Consider the following 19,585-nt stretch of genomic DNA (forward strand, 5'->3'; position numbering starts at 1 on the left):
GCTAGTTGTAAACTTCCCCTTCTCAGAAGTGAGGAGCTGGACCTGAGGCTTACTTCTAGCTCTAGGATTCTAGGAGATGACTATGTTTAAAAAGAATTATTTTCTAAATTAAGAGACACAGGAGCCATTTGCCTGCTCATCTTCTCAGCCAAGGAAAACCTGTCCTCCTAGCACTAGAGGGAGGAGGGCGGCAAACCCTAAGGCAGTGAGCAGGTGTGCCCGGCTCAGCCACACAAGTGGGGTGCACGTGGCTCCCAAGAGCAAGTCTCCCTGTAAAGCTGCCCATCTTCGGATGGAGGAGTCCGAGCCCAACTCCTTCCCATCGAAGACCTGTATTCCTTCCCTTCCGGGGGCCCAGAGCCGTCACCCCTGGGTTGTAAGCCGACGGCTGAGCCTTCCCTATCCCGCTCACTGCTGTCTTCCCAACAAGCATTAGTGATCAGCACATCGGAGGTACAGAAGGTGTATGAATCAACACGTTGCCGACGTGCCCATAGTGTCCGCGGGCACGCAGTCAGCTGCAGGATTTCCGTACCTTCCCGCCCCCTAGATGCTCAGGGCCCTGCCTGAGGAACTGGAGTAAAATCAAGAGGCTGGGAGATTCACTTCTCAAAACTTATTTTAATATCCTCCCCACCCTCCCCCGCTCCCCCCAAGTTGGGAAAGTCGAAAACAGTCTGGCTGGGTTTAATTACAAATTAATACACATCTTTTTGTCATTGTTTAAAGTAAATCAATTGTGGCAATAAGGGATTATCCTTGGAAAAAGTGAAACCCATATTAACAAAATGTGTCATGGAAGAACCCCACTTAGTGATTTCATTGGCTACTTCAAAATCTAGAAAAAGTCAGCATTCTGCATGTTCTCTGAGGCTAGTCCATGTAGTGGAAAGGTCTTGCCCAGACTCAAGCAAGCCCAGTAAGCTCCAACCAGGGCTAAAAACCAAGTGGGGCCAGGAGAGAGGGCATACCTTCTTCAGGACAAGGGCAGAGAAGGGAGATGAACAAATAAAGTCCCGCAGCTCCACTCACAAGCCCATGGGGAGGAGGAGGCAGGAAGTTAGATGGAAGGTTTAAAGATGCAGCATTCTTTCAACCTTGAAAAAAGTTTAAAAAAAAAAAAAAAAAAAAAGAGGCCTTGCAAGATCACTGAATGAGAAGAGAAAACAAGGAATAGAACCTACTACTGTGGGTCCGTCTCGACTCATCATCCTTCACACCTGCGCATACCATCCTTCCGGGGCGCTCAACGTTTGAGACTCACAGGGACTCTCTGCTTAACAGCCTGAAAGTCACGGTTAAAGAGGTACCACACACATACACTGACATGTACATCACATGTGTAATGCTTGTATAAGCACTTGTGATCAAATGGAAATCTGGAAAAACATTTTTATCTGCGGTAACTTGGAAAGCTGGGGGCGCCAAGAGCTCCAGGGCTGCCTTCCTTCCACTCAGAGTTCCACAAGGCGGTACCTACCCGCCATCGTCTCTCCGACTGGGATCATCACTCCATCTTCCCCTAAGAGCACCTGGTTACCGAGGGGCGCGGGGCAGGGCAGGGCCACAAAACCAACACAGGTGCCAGCAAAAGTGTCACCAGTGGCACGAAGAAACACTCGAGTTAGCGAGCGCTCTCTACCCTTTCCCACTTTCCTCCCCCTGCCCAGGGAACTCGCACGCCTGAATGCTGCATCTTTAAATATTTCTGGCTGAGCCCTCTTGCCACATATGTCAGTAACATTCCAAGCTGGCTACCACATGCTCGGCTCTGGCCTCCTCCCCTCTCTGCTGTCGAGTGCTCTGCTGTTTCAAGGGCACGGTGGGGCCATGCATCTCCCATTTCAGCTCCGTCTTCAGTTCATCACACATCTCAGAAACAACCAAATGTGTGGGGGGGAAAAACGTTCCAAAAGAATGTTCATGTTCAAAATACCTATCTCCCTGCGATTCTTTAAGTCCACTTGCTCCGTCTATGGAAGTGAGTTAGACAAAGCGTGTGTGCACATGCACACACAGACGCACACACCAGCACACACCCACAAAATTTAGAGGGCTGGAGGCTGTTTCCTGCCAAAAGATCTAACAGAGGAAAGCTTATGAGCTGATCAAGTTTTAATATCGTGGTTAACAAGAAAGGTACACCATTTAGCAAGCACATTTAGAGACCGTGGGGAGGACCTCCTGATCCCTGGAGCATCTGGCTCCCCGGCCCATTTTCTGCCTACCTCTGGAACAGTTTTTGATAGTTACTACATTCAGAGAATCCAAGAGGACTGCATGGACAGATGAACCTTTATTTAAAAAAATAGCACTTCAAATAAATTAAAAGGGACAACCGTCAAGTGTTCAAATTGTGAAGAAAGAGTTGAAAACCTAGAGACTCCAAGCTGCGGGCTTCTAACCTCGTTCTTTGTCCGACGGCAAAGCCCCACACACCTCAGTCCTCCCACTCGACGCTTTCCCTCCTGAGACGAGGGACGCGACTGCACACAGGAGACCAGACGGAGGAGAAAGCTGCATCTGACTGGAATGAACGTTGCCACGTACTTGCTAATACGGGTTTCACTTTATGACCAAATGTATTCTTTCAAAAATAAAAAAGGGGGGAGGGAAGCTGCATGTTTTTAAAAATTGAAATTATTTAGGGATAAAACACTAACTCTAGTGCCTTTAACGGGCAATAGCAACTTTTTTCCTCCGAAGTCAAACACCATCCCCAGCTGAGCCTTTGTGCTACAAGCTTTTCAGGAGATGTTACCTAAACTTTATTAAAAGAAAAGAACAAGTTTAAATATAGACACTGGACTAGCCCAGTCTGTATTTTCAAGTCCACATTCTTCATCTGAAGCACTGCATCAGGGACCCCCCCTGAGTCTGCATGTTTTCAAGTTCACAGTACATGGAACCAGTTTTTCTTTTTAATTTTTTCCTCACTCAGAGCAGCCACACGCAGTGGCCGTTGACGCCGGAACCTCGGGCGGGGCCTTTTCCTACAAGGCCTGGCCAGAGCTGCCCAAGGTTTCTCCTCAATGAGAATCGATGCTGTCATGCTCTATGGATGGGAAAAAAGCAAGAAAATAAAAGCACCTGGTACAGGTTTCATGAGATCCATTCGGATTCGCTATGTCCCAAACCCGCTGCTGAATGCCACTTGTCCACTTGGTGTGTGCTGAACAGTTCGCGGCCTAGGAGTGGGTCTCAATTCGAAGAACTGTTATTGGACGCCCCCGAGGTTGATGCGATAGCAGCTCCAGCGGGGCTACTCGTGGAGACCGACTTTCGGATGTGAGGCAGCAAGTAGGGGTCACAGGCCAGCTGCTGGACATCGATGCGGTCCTCCTTTCGATAGGCTAAGCATCGTCGAATAAACGCCTGAAAGGAAAGGTTCTTGAAGAAGCCTGAGGCAGAGATCATCCTGGGGGCCCCAGACGGAAGCCTGAGGCTCTGCAGCGGCTGCCAGGACCCAGGCCAGGAGCTCAGAGAAGGGGCTCAGGGCCCTTCCCAGAAATCACCAGGCACACCTAGACAGGGCCAAGCAAGGGGACGCACGGGCCGCAGAGCCTCTCTCTGGCCATAGACTACTTCCCTGGAGGAGGTGGCCAAGCTGTTCCTGAGGGGGAATGGGACATGACCCGACCTCTAAATACCTCTGCCCCAGAGCACAAAACCACTCTCTCCGCCTTGGCCGGTTTCCTGTGCCGGTTTCCCCGGGCACATCTACCTTCACGGTCCTGCGTGTACAAACCATGGCCTCATGGGAACTTTCTACTTCCTGAGTAAGAGAAACAAGCCACCGCCCCAGGCAGGGTTAGGACACCCACCCTTACCAACACTACAGTGCATCACAGGTTGGTAAATGCTTCCCCTGTGGATCTCATTCTGCCTCACACACCTAAGCAGTAAAGGAAAACCTGAACAGGACTGGTCTCCCCAAGGGTACTGAGGCATGGCATCATACTGTGAGTGGGGTTTCATTCAGAATCCTAATTTACTACCAACATGGAAGTTTCCTTTGTGCTAGATATGACGGGCTAGATAGGCTCAGTTTCTACCATTCTTATCACAAAGGCCCTTAAACAGGTGATCTTTTTCTATTTTTTAATCACTCTTGTGATTTAATTAAATAAATGAACTGATTTTTTAAAAATCTAAAATGTCATTATGACCCTGAGGCCGTACTTTACATTCAGGTGATGACAGTGTCACAATGTAGGTCCATCAATTCTGAGGAATGTTCCACCTTGAATTTTCTGTGTACACAGCCGCCAGGGCAGCCTTTTTTTTTTTGAGATTTATTTGACAGAGAGAGAGAGATCACAGGTAGGCAGAGAGGCAGACACAGAGAGAGGGGGAAGCAGACTCCCCGCTGAGCATAGAGCCCGACGCGGGGCTCGATCCCAGGACCCTGAGATCATGACCCGAGCCGAAGGCAGAGGCTTAACCCACTGAGCCACCCAGGTGCCCCAGGGCAGCCTTTTGAAACCTCAATCAGATCACACAGCTGCCCTGAGTAAAACCTAAGGGCGCCTCCCATCTGTCCTGCTGCCTCGCCCACAGACCACGCTCCTCTCCACTCTATGGATCAGCCAAGCTTGCCCTGACGTCTCAGCTTCACACACCGCTCTGCTCGGAGTTCTGTCCTCCCAAGTCTACACGCGGCTCCCACCTTTGCATCATTCACGACTGCTCAATATGTCACTTCACCACTGAGGCCATCCCTGACCAGGCCATCAAAAAAGGAGTTCCCGCCCCTCGAGCTTCTTACTCATTTATTTTTCACCATCTGAGCCGGATCTGTTGCTAGTTATTGTTTGTCTCACCTGCTGGAATGGAAACTCCTGACAGGGAGGGACCTTGTCTGTAGTTCACTGCTACACACTCGCCATCCCCTCCACTCTTAGTACTCCCCAGGCACCCTAAGTATTTGTTGTAGGAGGAGAGGGGAGAACAGGGTAGGGGTTGGAGCAATACACATTCAGAAGGAGGCGGAGGTTTTGACTGACTCCTGACTTCTATACTGATAATCCATCCACTATTACCGAGAGAAATAATACAGAAAGCAAAGCAGTCATTTTTTGCTTGCCAGTGGGTCACAACTTACCTTTGCTTCTGGTGTTACTACTGGCTTTGGCGGGAACTGCACTTCAGTAGCTTTAAGAATAGTATTTTCTTGTAGAATGTCTTGCTGGGACTGGTTGTGGCCAAAAGGCTATCACACAAAACAAAACGAACAAAGGTGGGCCTCTGGTTAAAATTAAAGAGAACACAATTCAAAACCATAGGAAAGTAATGAAGACATGCTTCAGTGAGAGCTGATGGAAAAACTTTGGAGATGGTCTCCTCTAACTCCCTCTTTTCATAGGTGAGGCGTGGAAAGGCACTCACAAGCCAACATCAAGGTTAAGGCAGAGCTGGGACCGGAAACAGCACGTCATATCGTTAACACCTCTATTCAGGTTTGCTTACAGCCAAGAAAAAGAACATTCCAGCAGGAGCCAGCAACCTCTTCTACCCTCAGTGATACCTGTAGGCTTAAGTAAAACATACTTGTACCACTGGCAGACCCAAGACACAGGTAAAGAGAGACGGAAAAGGAAGTAGAAGAGAAGGAGTAAGTACAAAGTGGAGGGTGGGGGGAGAGCTGGGGGTACTTAACTGCGTCACCTGTGCCCCAATGTGCCACTTTCTTTCCTTGTTTTTGCCCCTCCCCCAGCATGCGGGGGTGGGGGAGAGCGGGAGACTCTTCAGCAGATTCCTCACTGAGCGAGGAGCCTGATGGGGCAGCTCCATGTCATGACCCTGAGATCACGACCTGAGCCGAAGTCAAGAGTCAGACCCCTAACTGCCTGCACCACTCAGGAAGCCCAATTTTCTAAGAAGATCTTAAAATAGAAGTTCAAGCCTAGTGTCCTCTCTACCGTGCTTGTACATAACCTCTACCAACATTCTCAGCAGCATTTCCACATTATCAGAGAGTAGAAGTCATAATTAACTCCTCTGGGGGTGCCTGGCTGACTCAGTCAGTAGAGCACGCAACTCTTGATCTCAGGGTTGTGAGTTCGAGCCCCATGTTGAGTGTAGGATTTCTTAAAAATAGTAGTTAATTCATTAACTCTTACTGGCTGGTTCTGAACAGTTTCCCCATATTAGAGAGGTAAGATAAACAGAGACCAAGGAGAAGTTAAAGAGGAAGCTGAAATCTGAACAAAGAGCTTGGTCTGAGGCCAATAAAATAAATATTTTATAAATAAAATATTTATTTTAAATTATTTTATAAATAAAATATTTATTTTAAATAAAATTTAAAATATATTTAAAATATTTAATATTTAAATATTAAATATTTAAAATATTTTTAAAATATTTAAAATATTTTAAAATTTAAAATAAAATATAAAAATAAATATTTTTATAAATAAAAATATTAAGAGTCCTAGGGAGTTGCAAAACTCCCAAATGGCTTATACCCACAACCTACACTGTCAGGACCACTGACAAACTTCAATTATTTATAACACACTGACAGCAAATATGTGAGTACACACACACTGGATCCTAGTATGTAAGTTTATTTATAAGTAGTAGGCTTATAAACACAGGAAAACATAGATGTGAAAATTCATTAGGTATAGTTTACTCCCTGGGTCATTATGTGTCCAAATGATCTATCACCTTGATCTAGAGGTAAAAGACAGTGAACACCTTCTTTTTTTTTTTTTAAGATTTTATTTATTTATTTGTCAGAGACAGAGGGAGAGAGAGCGAGTGAGCACAGGCAGACAGAGAGGCAGGCAGAGGCAGAGGGAGAAGCAGGCTCCCTGCCGAGCAAGGAGCCCGATGTGGGACTCGATCCCAGAACACTGGGATCATGACCTGAGCCGAAGGCAGCGGCTTAACCCACTGAGCCACCCAGGCGTCCCCAGTGAACACCTTCTAACACTACACTTCCTCAATACAGAAAACAGAAAGCAGGCTTTTATTTATAATAGCTGAGAATAAAGAGCCCTGTAGAGATTCCAAATTTCAGTTCTTGAGACCTTAAAGAATGGCCCCTGAGACAACTGTATACTTTAAATAAACTATTCTATACAATTCCTTGTACATATTATCAGAAACAAAACATATCCTGGATCTAACTGAAAACAGCAAAAATGCATGTTTTCAGTAGCCCAGTGGAATTCATTAAGTACTCAGGGTTGAAAAGTTCTGCTTATGCATAAAGCTTTTATTAGTGTCTGTATTTTCTTCAAACCACAACTTTCAGGATTCCCTTCTGTATTATCAATTCCAAGAGAATAACCGACACCATGCCAGGGTGTATGTGCATCCCAAGAGAGACATCAAGTCACCGCATCTGACCTTCTTCCTTACCTTCCTTCCATAAAGACACTGGTAGAAGATCACACCCACTGACCAGACGTCAACTTTATTTGAGATCTTTGGTGGCTCTTTCCCAACCACAAAACACTCTGGTGGTAAATACCTGGGACAAAAGGAAAATAAAAATTCTTAGAAAAGTGACTGTATAAATCTAGGACATGTACAATAAGGCAAAGCAGAAAACCTTGTGCGAACTATTAAAAATATCTGAATTTTAACTGAAATTCTGCCAAAAAAGCAACGTGGGCCTAGCTGGGGAAAGTCAGCAAGAAGACACTCTAACTTAAGGAGGCAGTCATATCCTAAAAGCATTAAAATACACTTCCCAACTCACTGAGAGATGAAAACATTCCCCCTAGTCCCTGCTTCACCCACCCCAGCACCCTTTTCCAGGGGTGTACTCTAATATACATGTCAGTCAAGTTTCTGTCTTCAACAGAAGACGTGCATTCCCTTTTATGAGAGCTGCAGCAGCACACATCAAAACAGAACTCGAAGTGGTGTGGGTTTGCTTTCATGTAGGCTAAGAAAGATGACGGTCTCTAAAATAACTATCTTGAAAGTCCAAATGAATTCAGGACCCCAAAGAAATCTCAAAGGGAACTGGCTGTCTGCCTTCCAAAAGTAGGCTCTTTGCAAAATCTGGACTGGGAATAACTACAACCTCTAATAAATGGTGATATTACAAAGGTATTTTACATTTCCCACGTCAAGGGTGATCAGGGGCTTACTGGAAGTCTAACATGTAGGGCAGAAAAAGCCAAACAAACTAGTAGTTAGCACAACTCAATTCTCATCTGAATTCCTTCCCTCACCACCCACCCCTGGCCTCTGAAAAAGACTAGCTGGGCAGCCAACCACACCAAATTGTATGGTGTGGAAGGTAAGTGCCTCTTGGCATTTAGGAAACCAAACAAATATGCTTCCACTCACTGCCTGGGGTATTAGCCACGGCGCAGCTGGAAGGCAGCATTCTGAAGATAACAGATCAATTTCTGCAGATCTCATGCTGGTAAAATCAATTCTGTGAAAAATTCTTTATTTTAGACCCTGCTGTGATTCTGGTATAAAAATCTGAACTTACAACTTGAAGGGGGCCACAAGAGTTGAGAGGCAGAAAATATTTGATGATGGGCTTTTCTCTTTTTTTTTGAAGAAGTTTAGTGTCATGTTCTTGTTTCTTATTTATTACTTGTAACAGACATTTTGGGATGATTAAGACCACTGACCTATATTATTGTTTCACAATGAAAACTATTAGCCAAAACACATACTGACTTAGGAAGAGGTTAAGCCAAGAAATAAAAAATGCTGGAAAAAGAATAAAAAAACCAGCTCTCCCAAATGCCACTCAAACCTCCATGAACCTGACTTTTCATGGTTCTTGATTCTTCAACATACATAACTTAAAGATGATCTTGGTAAATAACAAACAAAACTTAATTACAAAATGATCATTTTAATATACATTTTAATGTTATTTAATCTCTCATGGAGATGGCAGGGAAGGACAGAAGTTGTTGAACTTGCCCAAATACCGAGTAATAACTTAACCAAATACTCAGAGTACAAAAGACATTAATTTAAAATAAAAAAAAAAAAAAAGACACTGCCATTGGATAGTACAAATCTGGAAAATCACTTTCTAGGTCTCAGTTTTCCCATGTGTAAATGAAGAAATAAACTAGCTCTTTACCCAAATAATGCCGAAAATAGTAAGTACTCTAATTCCCTATTGAGGACTTCAGGAGAGAGAGGACAGTTCTACTGCCCTCAACCGTGTTTAAAAACCAAGTTGCATGTTCCATCATGATAAAATTGTTATGGAGGAGATTCTCAAGGTCTAGTTTACTGGTCGTTTATTTAGTAGTATTCAGGGGGCCTGACTGGCTCAGTCGTGGATCATGCGACTTCTTTTTTGTTTGTTTGTTTGTTTGTTTTTTAAGTGTGGAGCCTGGTGTGGGGCTTGAACTAACAACCTCGAGATCAAGACCTCAGCTGAGATCAAAAGTAGGCCCCTTAACCAAATGAGCCACCCAGGTGTCACAGAGCATGTGACCCTTGATCTCAGGGGCATGCATTCGATTCCCACGTTGGGTGTCAAGATTACTTAAAAGTAAAATCTTAGGGACGCCTGAATGGCTCAGTGGGTTAAGCCACTGCCTTCGGCTCAGGTCATGATCCTAGGGTCCTGGGATTCAGTCCCGCATTGGGCTCCTTGCTTGGCAGGGAGCCTGCTTCTCTCTCTGCCTCTGCCTGCCACTCTGCCTGCTTCTGCGTACTCACCCTCTTTCTCTGACAAATAAATAAATAAAATCTTGAAAAAAAAAAAATCTTAAAATAAAAGCAGGATTCAATGGAGAAGAACTCTACCAAATACAACAACCAACCTAGAATTTGTTATGTCTTCCTGTCCTGTTTATATCTCTGCGGACGTCACAACAGGATAACATATGAGGAAGGTGATTAAGACAATGCTTGTATCAACATGTAGACTTTGTAAACCTTCACAGGAACCCACAGAATTAAATTTTCTCAGTAGCCTCCCTCTTCACCTCACCTTTTCCTATGAAACCAATCTTCAAATATAATCCAAAGTAGAAAGAACAGTAAAATGAATCCCCAAGTAACCATCACCCAGTTTCAATAAATATCAACACGGGGCCAATCTTTGTTTGTATACCCCTCCCCCCACAAACATTACTTTGAAGCAAATTCCCAAACATAATTTTTGTTTAAATTTCAACCACTAATTTTTTTTATTTTTTACATTTTTTAAAATTAACATATAACGTATTATTTGTTTCAGTAGTACAGGTCAACCACTAAATTTTTTTTTAAAGATTTTATTTATTTATTTGACAAAGATCACAAGTAGGCAGAGAGGCAGGCAGAGAGAGGAGGAAGCAGCTCCCTGCTGAGCAGAGAGCCCGATGCAGGGCTCAATCCCAGGACCCTGGGATCACGACCTGAGCCGAAGGCAGAGGCTTTAACCCACTGAGCCACCCAGGCGCCCCCCAATATACTTTATATTAGTTTGGAAGGGACCAAACGGTGATCTTTTATATACCATGTCAAGAAGTTTCCATATGGAGCTTTCTAACAGGTTTTTTTTTTTTTAAAGATTTTATTTATTTACTTGACAGAGATCACAAGTAGGCAGAGGGGCAGGCAGAGAGAGGTGGGGGAGGCAGGCTCCCTGCCAAGCAGAGAGCCCGATGAAGGGCTTGATCCCAGGACCACGGGACCATGACTTGAGCTGAAGGCAGAGGCTTTAACCCACTGAATTACCTAGGCGTCCCCTCCACTAAATTTTTAATAGCTTAGCCAATATAGCAATAGGTACCAATGAGAAAACTAAAAAAAAAAAAAAAAAAAAGATTGATTTATTTATTTATTTGACCACGAGAGATCACAAGTAGACAGAGAGGCAGGCAGAGAGAGGAAGGGAAGCAGGCTCCCTGCTGAGCAGAGAGCCGGATGTGGGACTTGATCCCAGGACCCTGAGATCATGACCTGAGCCGAAAGCAGCGGCTTAACCCACTGAGCCACCGAGGCGCCCTGAGAAAACTAATTTAAGCGTTTAAAAGGCTTCACTTTTTAAAACGAACAAGCTACAAAACAAAAAGCCAAAATCTAAGTTCTAGTGAATTTATATAGCAGAGGTATAGACTTGTTTCCAGAACCCCCAATAAGAGATATTTTTGTGTCATTTACGGACAGGAACACCAACCCACAATAACCACCATAGTAAATAAACACTGTAAATGTAGCTTCTATTTTAAAACTAGAGTTTCCAAGTTTTAAGTTAGGTACTGATTTTCACTATAGGTACCATCTCCATAAAAAATAAGGAGCAATGAAAATAGAAATTTTGTGCACATGATGTTTTTCTCAGGATCTGATGGTTTCTCTGACATACGTCACTTACACATGATCAGACTGATGAGGACAGAGCCCATCTTGCGGGGTGAACCAACTCCCCTTCTCTGCTTCCGTTCCATACCCTCATTCCCAGGCAGTCACTATTCTGCTAAGCCCAGGGCCCTCCGGTCGCAAACATAAGAGATCTGAGCAAGAGACCGTGGGGTTTAACAGTATATGGAACCCCTCCCGTGGTGCTGCTGGAGGCTTTCTCCACGCTGGAATCACACACCCGACATGGAGCTCTGTTACCACCTCAGAAGAGAAAACGAAGCTCTGTGGCCACGGCTTTACAATACACAGTTAAATGCCTGGGCTGCAGGTATCTTTTATGGTTCTCACTGTCCGAAGGAATACCAGGCAGAGGTAGGGGAGGTCACAGAGCTAGCTGGGGTGGCTCCAGGGTGGCTCCAGGGAGATGAGCGTCAACAGATGGAAGATATGTGGCCCCAAACCTTTTAGAGCATGGGTGAGGAGATGGATATATTGCTTGGCAAGCTGCACTTTTTTCCTGTTCAGATTTCAAGGGATCCTGCGGTTCCTTTACATACTGATCTTTCACAACTCCTTAGTTCTTGGCAGTCTACCATCCTCAGGCAACTCCAGAGAAGAATCCCTCAGCCTGTTAATGCGTAAGAAGAGACCTGCAATGGGGCGCCTGGGTGGCTCAGTCGGTTAAGTGTCCAACTCTTGATTTCAGTTCAGGCCGTGATCTCAGGGTTGTGGTACTGAGCCCCGTTTCAGGCTCTCACAGGCTCTGCATAGATTCTCTTTCTCTCTCTCCCTCTCTCCCCTCACCTTCTCTCTCCCTCTCTCGGAAAAAAAGAGAGACGGAGCACACGCACGCTTCACTCGTACTGAAAATAATTTGGGGCCATTCTTTAAATACATATAAGCAATCTCATTCGCTTCCTACTCCATGGGGCAAGCCCTAGGAAGAAACACACAACTCCAACACCTGGCTACACATAACCTCTCTCAATGGTTTCCAAAAAGGAAAGAAAAATGAACTAAATACAAAGAGTCAAACTGCTGGAAAGACAGTAATATCTGAGAAGGAAAGTCTACTTTGGTTTACAGCATTTTTGCCTAAGGATGGACATAGATATTAATCATCAATTACCAGTATTTCAGAATAGGACAGGCTTATCTCCACCAGCCAACCTGGCAGATTTCCCAGATACCTACCAGTAAGTACCAGCACCCTGTGACGTTAGCTCCATGCCGTCCACGGAATTGTAGCTATCATCATCCATGATCTTGGAAAGACCAAAATCTGTGATTTTTATCTCTCCACATGCTGTACCATTTACTAAAAGAATATTACCTAAAAAGATGAAAACTTTCATGAATAAAAAGAGACTAATGAAGAGACAAGTTCAAGGTAATAACAGACAAGAAGGGGACAACGGAAGTCAAACTCTTTAGCAACATCTAAATTCCTGGAATAAAATGATCTGGACTCTGGATGCTGGAGGAGAGTCCTCAGCATCTGGCTGCAAACTTCCATTTTCCAAGAATCACCTGCTAGATGTGCCAAAACCACCACTATGAGCAGTGGGGGAAAAAACAGTAACTCGCCAAAGTAAAATATCACTTGGACAGTTGGTCAAAAATGGTGGGAAAGTTTCATATGAACTTTTCAGTAACGATCTCTAAACCACCCTGTTTTAGAACAGTCGTCAGTCGTTTCGGGACCAAAAAAAAAAAAAAAAAAAAAAAAAGCCCCAAAATAAAAAACACAAAAATATACAAGGGAATCAAAGCTAGGACCACAGTGCCACCTACAGCTTCTACGCCGGGAAAACATATTGGATTCAGTGATGGAAAACCCAATCACACAATGGCCATCATTTTAAAAATCACTTTGTTGTAGCGAATTTTTTAGTCATTTGAACTGTATTAGAACATTGAAGAATATTGAACAGTGAGGTTTAATATGTAACTACCAGGGGAGGAAAGCACGTTAACAACTGTGCCCACCAGGCAGTGAATGGGAACCATCTTCCAAACACGGGTGGTGCCAGCTGCCTACAGAGAACATACGCAGACTCTGAAAAACAGCTCAGGAGGACAACAACAAAAAAAACAGGGGTAAGTAACTGGCCTCTCCTGTTCACTGAGGTTTACTGAAGTTTACATAGTAACCATACAAAAAGACGAAAAACTGCTGGGATTTAATGAAATGGGAGACGGACTTGCAAAATAACTCGTTCATTTGGGGGCACTTACCAAAGAGACTTGGAGGAGAGGAACGGCTACATAGTGTGAGTAATGGGAAAAAACAAAGCTGAGCTTGCCAGAGCAGTTCTTTCTTAATCGGGCTGACATCATGAAATGCCCTGGCCCTAAAGACAAGGGCATTGTTTCTCCTGAGTACTTAGTCCCACTCCCCCTCTCCAGCCCAGCACTGCCGGGCCAGGACTCTGGTCCCATACCTGCCCGGGCAGGGCCAGACGCGACGAGGCTTCCAGCCTCCCTCACAGTCTCTGACTTTGTAAAATTTCAAGTCACTTCGAAGACCAGAGAAAAACCATCAATACAGTCGCCTAAAAGTCAGACATACCTGGTTTGAGGTCATAGTGTATGATGGGAGGTTTTATTTCATTTAAGTACTTTAAAGCATTCACAATCTGCATAATAATGGATCGCGCCTCTTTCTCCGACATTAATTTGTGCTGTTTCAGGTAGAAGTCCAGGTCATTGCCCTCACAGTACTCTAATACTGTACAAAACCTAAAGACAAATAAACCGACATTTGATGGTGGGAAAGAACAAGCAGATTAAGACTTCTTCTGCCAGCCCCAGCGGAAACCAGGTAATTAGCTACTTGCTCTGTTCTTCATTCCTTAAAGTACTGTTCTGTTCTTTATTCGGTAGGAGCTACTGAGTGGCTGACAGGAAGGAGAGCCCTGGTGGACAGCCTTCCCGGCCTCCATATGGCAATCTGCTGTGCCTCAGTTCACCCTGGACATTCCTCTTCTTACATCCAGACTATATGAAGACTGACAAGAACTGAAATGTACAGCAGCTAGGTAAGGCTCTCCTGCACATGTCCCTGCCGCGCTCCGGTTCTAAGTGAGCAGACTGTGATCAGGTACACAAGTCTCAAAGCAAACATTTCATATGACCTGAGTGCTGACAGTAGGAAATGGTTTGCCCAGGTCCCACGAATTGGTTCCGTGTCATGTAGTATGTCAGTCTGGCACAATACTGTACTATAACGTCTCCTTGCTAAACACAAGGTATAACAGAACTTTTAAAAGCACAGTATCAGGGTGCCCGGGTGGCTCAGTCAGTTAAGCATCTGCCTTCAGCTCAGGTCATGATCCCAGGGTCGTAGGATCGAGCCCCACATCTGTTTCCCCCCTGCAGGGAGCCTGCTTCCCTCTGCTCAGCCGGGAGCCTGCTTCCCCCCCTTCCCTCTGCCTGCTGCTCCCCCTGCTTGTGCACTCTCTCTGTCAAATAAATAAAATCTTTTAAAAGCACGGTATCTGTGATTCTAACAAATGTGTCATTACATAGCACGAGTTTTTTCCTCCACTTAATATCAATGCATCATACAGACTCAAATCTAAAACTATATACCATTTGTATCACTAAGGGTCACGTGTCTATCTTCCAAGGCTGTTAGAAACCAGAGTAAGGCTTCTTGAATCGTTTGAGTAAACCTGAGAGATGAAGACCTTTTAAATTATCCTAAGCTATGACAATGTGGGTGTTAACACTCAGGCTCTAGTCAGGAAATAAAACAGAGAGGTTTTAATGCAGGGCACCCATCACATGGATGATGGAAGAGCTGAGAGGGTACACTGGCCAGTGAGGCCCCCAGAGATCATCTAGACAGGAAGCCATCAGCACCCTAAGGCCAGAAGGCCAGACGGCGGAGATGGTGCAACCAGAACTGAGCGTCACCAAGAGAGACTGGAATCACAGCGGGGGTGGGTGGGGTGGGGTGGGGTGGTGTGTGTGTGTGTGTGTGTGTGTGTGTTTGTGTCTCTCTCTCTCTCTCTACCCGCCCCCAACTCTGTCTCTGCAGTGGCTAAAACCAGATGAACAACAACTGACACAGGAGCCTGGGGAAAAAAGCCTACAAGGGTCAACTCAGCTAAGATGCAGAGCAGGGGAAGGGTGAGGAGCAGAGCCGAGAGCAAACACACTCGGGACTAGCACTACGACCCCCAGGCCATTTGAGGCCTTCAAAAAGCTCCGCAATGGAAGGTGGACAAACATGGTCCTATGAGATCCTGAACTGACCAGCTTATGTTTCTTATGAAACACACTACAGCAAGTTAGCACACTATTTAAGGATAAATATATAAAATTTATAGACTCTCTGATCTGAGACATAGACTCTCATGCTTGGTCTATGTCTTATACCCAAGTGCAAGCTTAAAATAAAATCTCACTTTAACACCCAAATAACTCTCAGAAGATTTTATAAAATGATGGTGAAAATTCACCATGCACACACAATAGGAAGACCAAAATAAATTTAAAAATAGCAGACAACCAAATCAATTCCTCAGATTAGTTAAAAGTGTATACATGATTCAAAACTGCAAATAATCTGTGCTCGCTTTGGCAGCACATATACAAAACTGCAAATAATCCAAGTCATACTTATTTTTGGGATTTTTTTTTGTACTTACATTTTGAGGGGTAGTGGCGGTGGGGTAGGGGGGAATGACAGTCTATCTAGTATTCAGGAAATTTATTCAAAGCACAAAGGTAAGGCCACCCTGTGGAGACCTGTTCTCTACCTAGATACTCATCTAAACTCCATCCATGCTAACCACACACTGACTATGCCAGGTTCAAGGGTCACCCTTCTGGAAAGGGAACAACCCTGAACAGGTGGGAAGAAGGGATCATTCACATTTCCAAAGGGAGTTAAGGTCTCTCCCCTTTTGGAAACATTTCTAAATGTGGGACTGTTCTCGGCACACAATCTGGGAGACAGCTGCTGTGTGGAATAGGCCAAAACGCCCAGAATCACCCTGCAAGGCGAAAAGGAACACCTGCTGGCCAGACTCTAAGGTACATTCTCCTCACTCAGTTCAGACTCCTACAGAAAAAACGTTCCCAAATGCTCAAGTATTTCTAAACCCCTTGATAAACCCAAAGGCGACAGAGCTTACCTACATCAGGTAACATTATATAATAATGCCTAAGAGTATTAATGACTCAGGCAAGTCCTCTAACTTCCCTGGTCCACAAATTTCCATCTATTCAGTGGAGAGCTGAACTGAGATCCCTTCCACCTCCAACCTCCAACACGCCTGTGAGGCTCTACTTCCCGTGCAGCACTGGGTTATGCCTTCATTTGCCTACATATGCCTACGTTCATTCCCGCTGTATGATAAAATCACACTGTGGGTCCTTCCTTGAAAGGCCCGTCACTGTTCACCAGAATCTCCTGCTGGGGCAGACTCCTGTACAGGCCACACTCACTGGTACACATCAGAGGTAGCTAGCACCAACTTGTGACAGTTACCCAGAGATGATGGTTAAATTTTCAGGCATTTCATGAGCTGGTTATTAAGCCACTGGTGGGATGAATGGACAAACAAAAGGTGGTACATTCATACAACGGGATATATTTGGTCAAAAACGGAATGAAGTACTGATACATGCTACCGTAAGGATGAACCTTGAAAACACGTCTTGCTAAATGAAAGAAGCCAGTCATAAAAGTCTATATACCATGAGTCATTCACATGAAAGTCCAGAATAGGAAATCTACAGAGACAAAAAAAATGATTAGTGGCTGCTTAGGCCTGGGGGCCAGGTCGGGGGAGGGGGAACTAGGGGAGTGACAGCAAAAAATATGGGGTTTCTCTCTTGAGGTAGTGAACGTGTTCTAAAAATGACTATGGCGATGACTGCACAGATCTGTGACTATACTACAAGCCTTGGATTGTATACTTTTAAAAGAGTGAACTATGCGGTATTCAAATGATATCTCAATAAAACTGGATTTTTTTCAGTGTGAAACTAGACTGGCTGGGAAATTCATTATCACAGAGCGTGTCCAATACTATGAATGCGTCCTCTCCCCTCCCCACCCAGCTGGTTGTTAAACATTTACCAGCACACCACTGCACGGATCCTGTGGCTAACAGATGTACTGCTGGCCCAAATGTGAATTCACGCAGGTTCATCTGTCCAGGAATAAATGCACCCAGTTCCCTTGGAGGGCATTTCCTCGACCCAGACGGAAACTCTACTCCATGAGTAGTCAACACACCGCAAGAAACCAGTATCAACTGCTGAGCTAAAATGGCACGGCACTTACGAGTCAGTGTCCAGTGAAAAGTAATCATACAGCTTAACTATCCTGGGATGATCCAGTTCTTTGTGAATCCGGTATTCCCTACATGCATGCCTGCAAACAAAGTGGAAAATTAACAATTTGTATTTTTGTATTTTGGACTGTCTTTCAGACCTCTTCAAGAATACGCCTACACGTTCTCTCACTGCTCCTTGTTTCTGCCTATGCATTCAGGTCTGGCTGGCCCCCGTACCTTTCCTCATCCCATTTTCACTATTGGTGTCTACCAAGCTGCTGAGAAAGTAGCAGGTGCTCAAATACTTGTTGAAGACTTTTACCAACCTTTTATCCCTTTCAAGTTCATCCTATCACTATCTCACCTGTTTAATATTTATACCCAAATACCAAAGCTTTAAAAATTATAAAGAGAGCTTTTTCTTTCCCCTCAAAAGCTGATAATTCACATCTATAAATGTTTATATCCTGGGGATACAACAAGGAGATCAATTTTGGCATTTAAACTCCTTGGGTAAAAGGATTACAGATTATATAAGGCGATATTAGCAGTGCTTTGTATTTGTTTTAAAATTCTCCTTATAATATGAAAGGGCTATCAGCTTTACCTTCTTCTAATGTGAAACTGATAAAAAATTTTGGAACCCGGGATGCTTGGGTGACTCATTCTGTCAAGTGTCCAACTCTTGATTTCAGCTCAGATCATGATCTCAGGAGAGTGAGTTCCAGCCCCACACTGGGCTCCACACACACAGTGAGGAGTCTGCTTGGGATTCTCTCTCCCTCTCTGCCCCACCCCCTCAGCATGTGCCTGTCTGGGTGTGTGCGAGTACACACCCACACGCTCCCTCAAATAAACAAATCTTTAAAAAAGGAAAAAAGAGGGACGCCTGGGTGGCTCAGTTGGTTAAGCAGCTGCCTTTGGCTCAGGTCATGATCCCAGCGTCCTGGGATCGAGTCCCACATCGGGCTCTTTGCTCAGCAGGGAGCCTGCTTCTCCCTCTGCCTCTGCCTGCCATTCTGTCTGCCTGTGCTCGCTCTCTCTCCCTCTCTCTCTCTGACAAATAAATAAAATCTTTAAAAGAAAGAAAGAAAGAAAGAAAAGAGAACATCACTGAACCGCAGTTTTCTTGGGATGAGAGCTTACATAAACATATTAACTTTTTTTTAGTGCTTTTCCCATTTAAAATCATTTAGTAAGATTAGGAACAAAAACAAACCATATAATCTCACATATTCATTTAATTTTAAAAGAATTACAGAATAAGTTTATTCAGTGTAACTACCAATAATTTTTAAAGTATTTCATTCTTATATACAAAGAGTGACAGAAAATTTTTAAATTTTAAGTAAGCTAGCACCATTTAATTTGGGGCATTTTCTTATAAGGCAAGACTCAGAAAAGAGAGACTTTGCAGAGTATGGTAAAATAAAACTAAGTTGATGTTTTCTGAAACATGTATTACAATATGACAAAGATATATAAAAAGTACTCATCTAAAGAAAAGCTGAGGAAATAATCAGGGCAAGGAGGAGAGAGGAAAAGGAATCTAAAAGTAATAAACAGGTTTTTCCCAGATGGAAACTGTATTTGACTTAAGCTTATTTTTCAAGCTGCCACTTTTGGCCTTTTTTTTTTTTTTCCCCTCCTTCTTCTGATACTTCATCATCTTTATGTCTTTCTGAAAAGAAAAGACTTGCCAGCATTTAGGCAGAGCAGTTGTTAGGACACCCACTGTGCTGGGACCTGGAAATCTGGCCTCGAGTCCAAGCTCTGTGATGTCGCTTCTCTGGGCTACACACGACTGGAGGTTTCAAAGGCTGCTTCCTGGAGATCCAGGCCTCCTCCCAAGCCCCCATGCATGCACTGCGCAAACGCAGCTGTGACCCTCACCCCCCACCCCACCTAAGCAGCGTCACACCTGTCCTTTTCAAATATCAACATTCTATGTGATATTTCACATTCAGTAAAATTAAGGTAATGCTGCT

At 44.3% G+C, this 19,585-nt stretch overlaps 1 protein-coding gene across 5 annotated transcripts in view; it reads right to left on the reverse strand.

Moving 5' to 3' along the window:
* Nucleotides 1-2,277: 2,277 nt before the first annotated feature.
* Nucleotides 2,278-19,585, reverse strand: part of TLK2 (tousled like kinase 2) — a 118,332-nt gene continuing 101,024 nt past the window's right edge. For all 5 annotated transcript variants that reach the window (XM_044247681.1, XM_044247683.1, XM_044247680.1 and 2 more), the window contains 6 exons: nucleotides 17,606-17,695; nucleotides 13,874-14,043; nucleotides 12,496-12,634; nucleotides 7,375-7,486; nucleotides 5,105-5,212; nucleotides 2,278-3,375 (listed from right to left, as the gene is read on the reverse strand). In XM_044247681.1, the coding sequence (XP_044103616.1) occupies nucleotides 3,202-3,375; nucleotides 5,105-5,212; nucleotides 7,375-7,486; nucleotides 12,496-12,634; nucleotides 13,874-14,043; nucleotides 17,606-17,695 (793 nt within the window). In that variant the 3' untranslated portion in view covers nucleotides 2,278-3,201. The remainder of the gene's footprint in view (nucleotides 3,376-5,104; nucleotides 5,213-7,374; nucleotides 7,487-12,495; nucleotides 12,635-13,873; nucleotides 14,044-17,605; nucleotides 17,696-19,585) is intronic.

The sequence above is a fragment of the Neovison vison genome, chromosome 5 (assembly GCF_020171115.1).
Source record: "Neovison vison isolate M4711 chromosome 5, ASM_NN_V1, whole genome shotgun sequence".
Lineage (NCBI taxonomy): Eukaryota > Metazoa > Chordata > Mammalia > Carnivora > Mustelidae > Neogale > Neogale vison.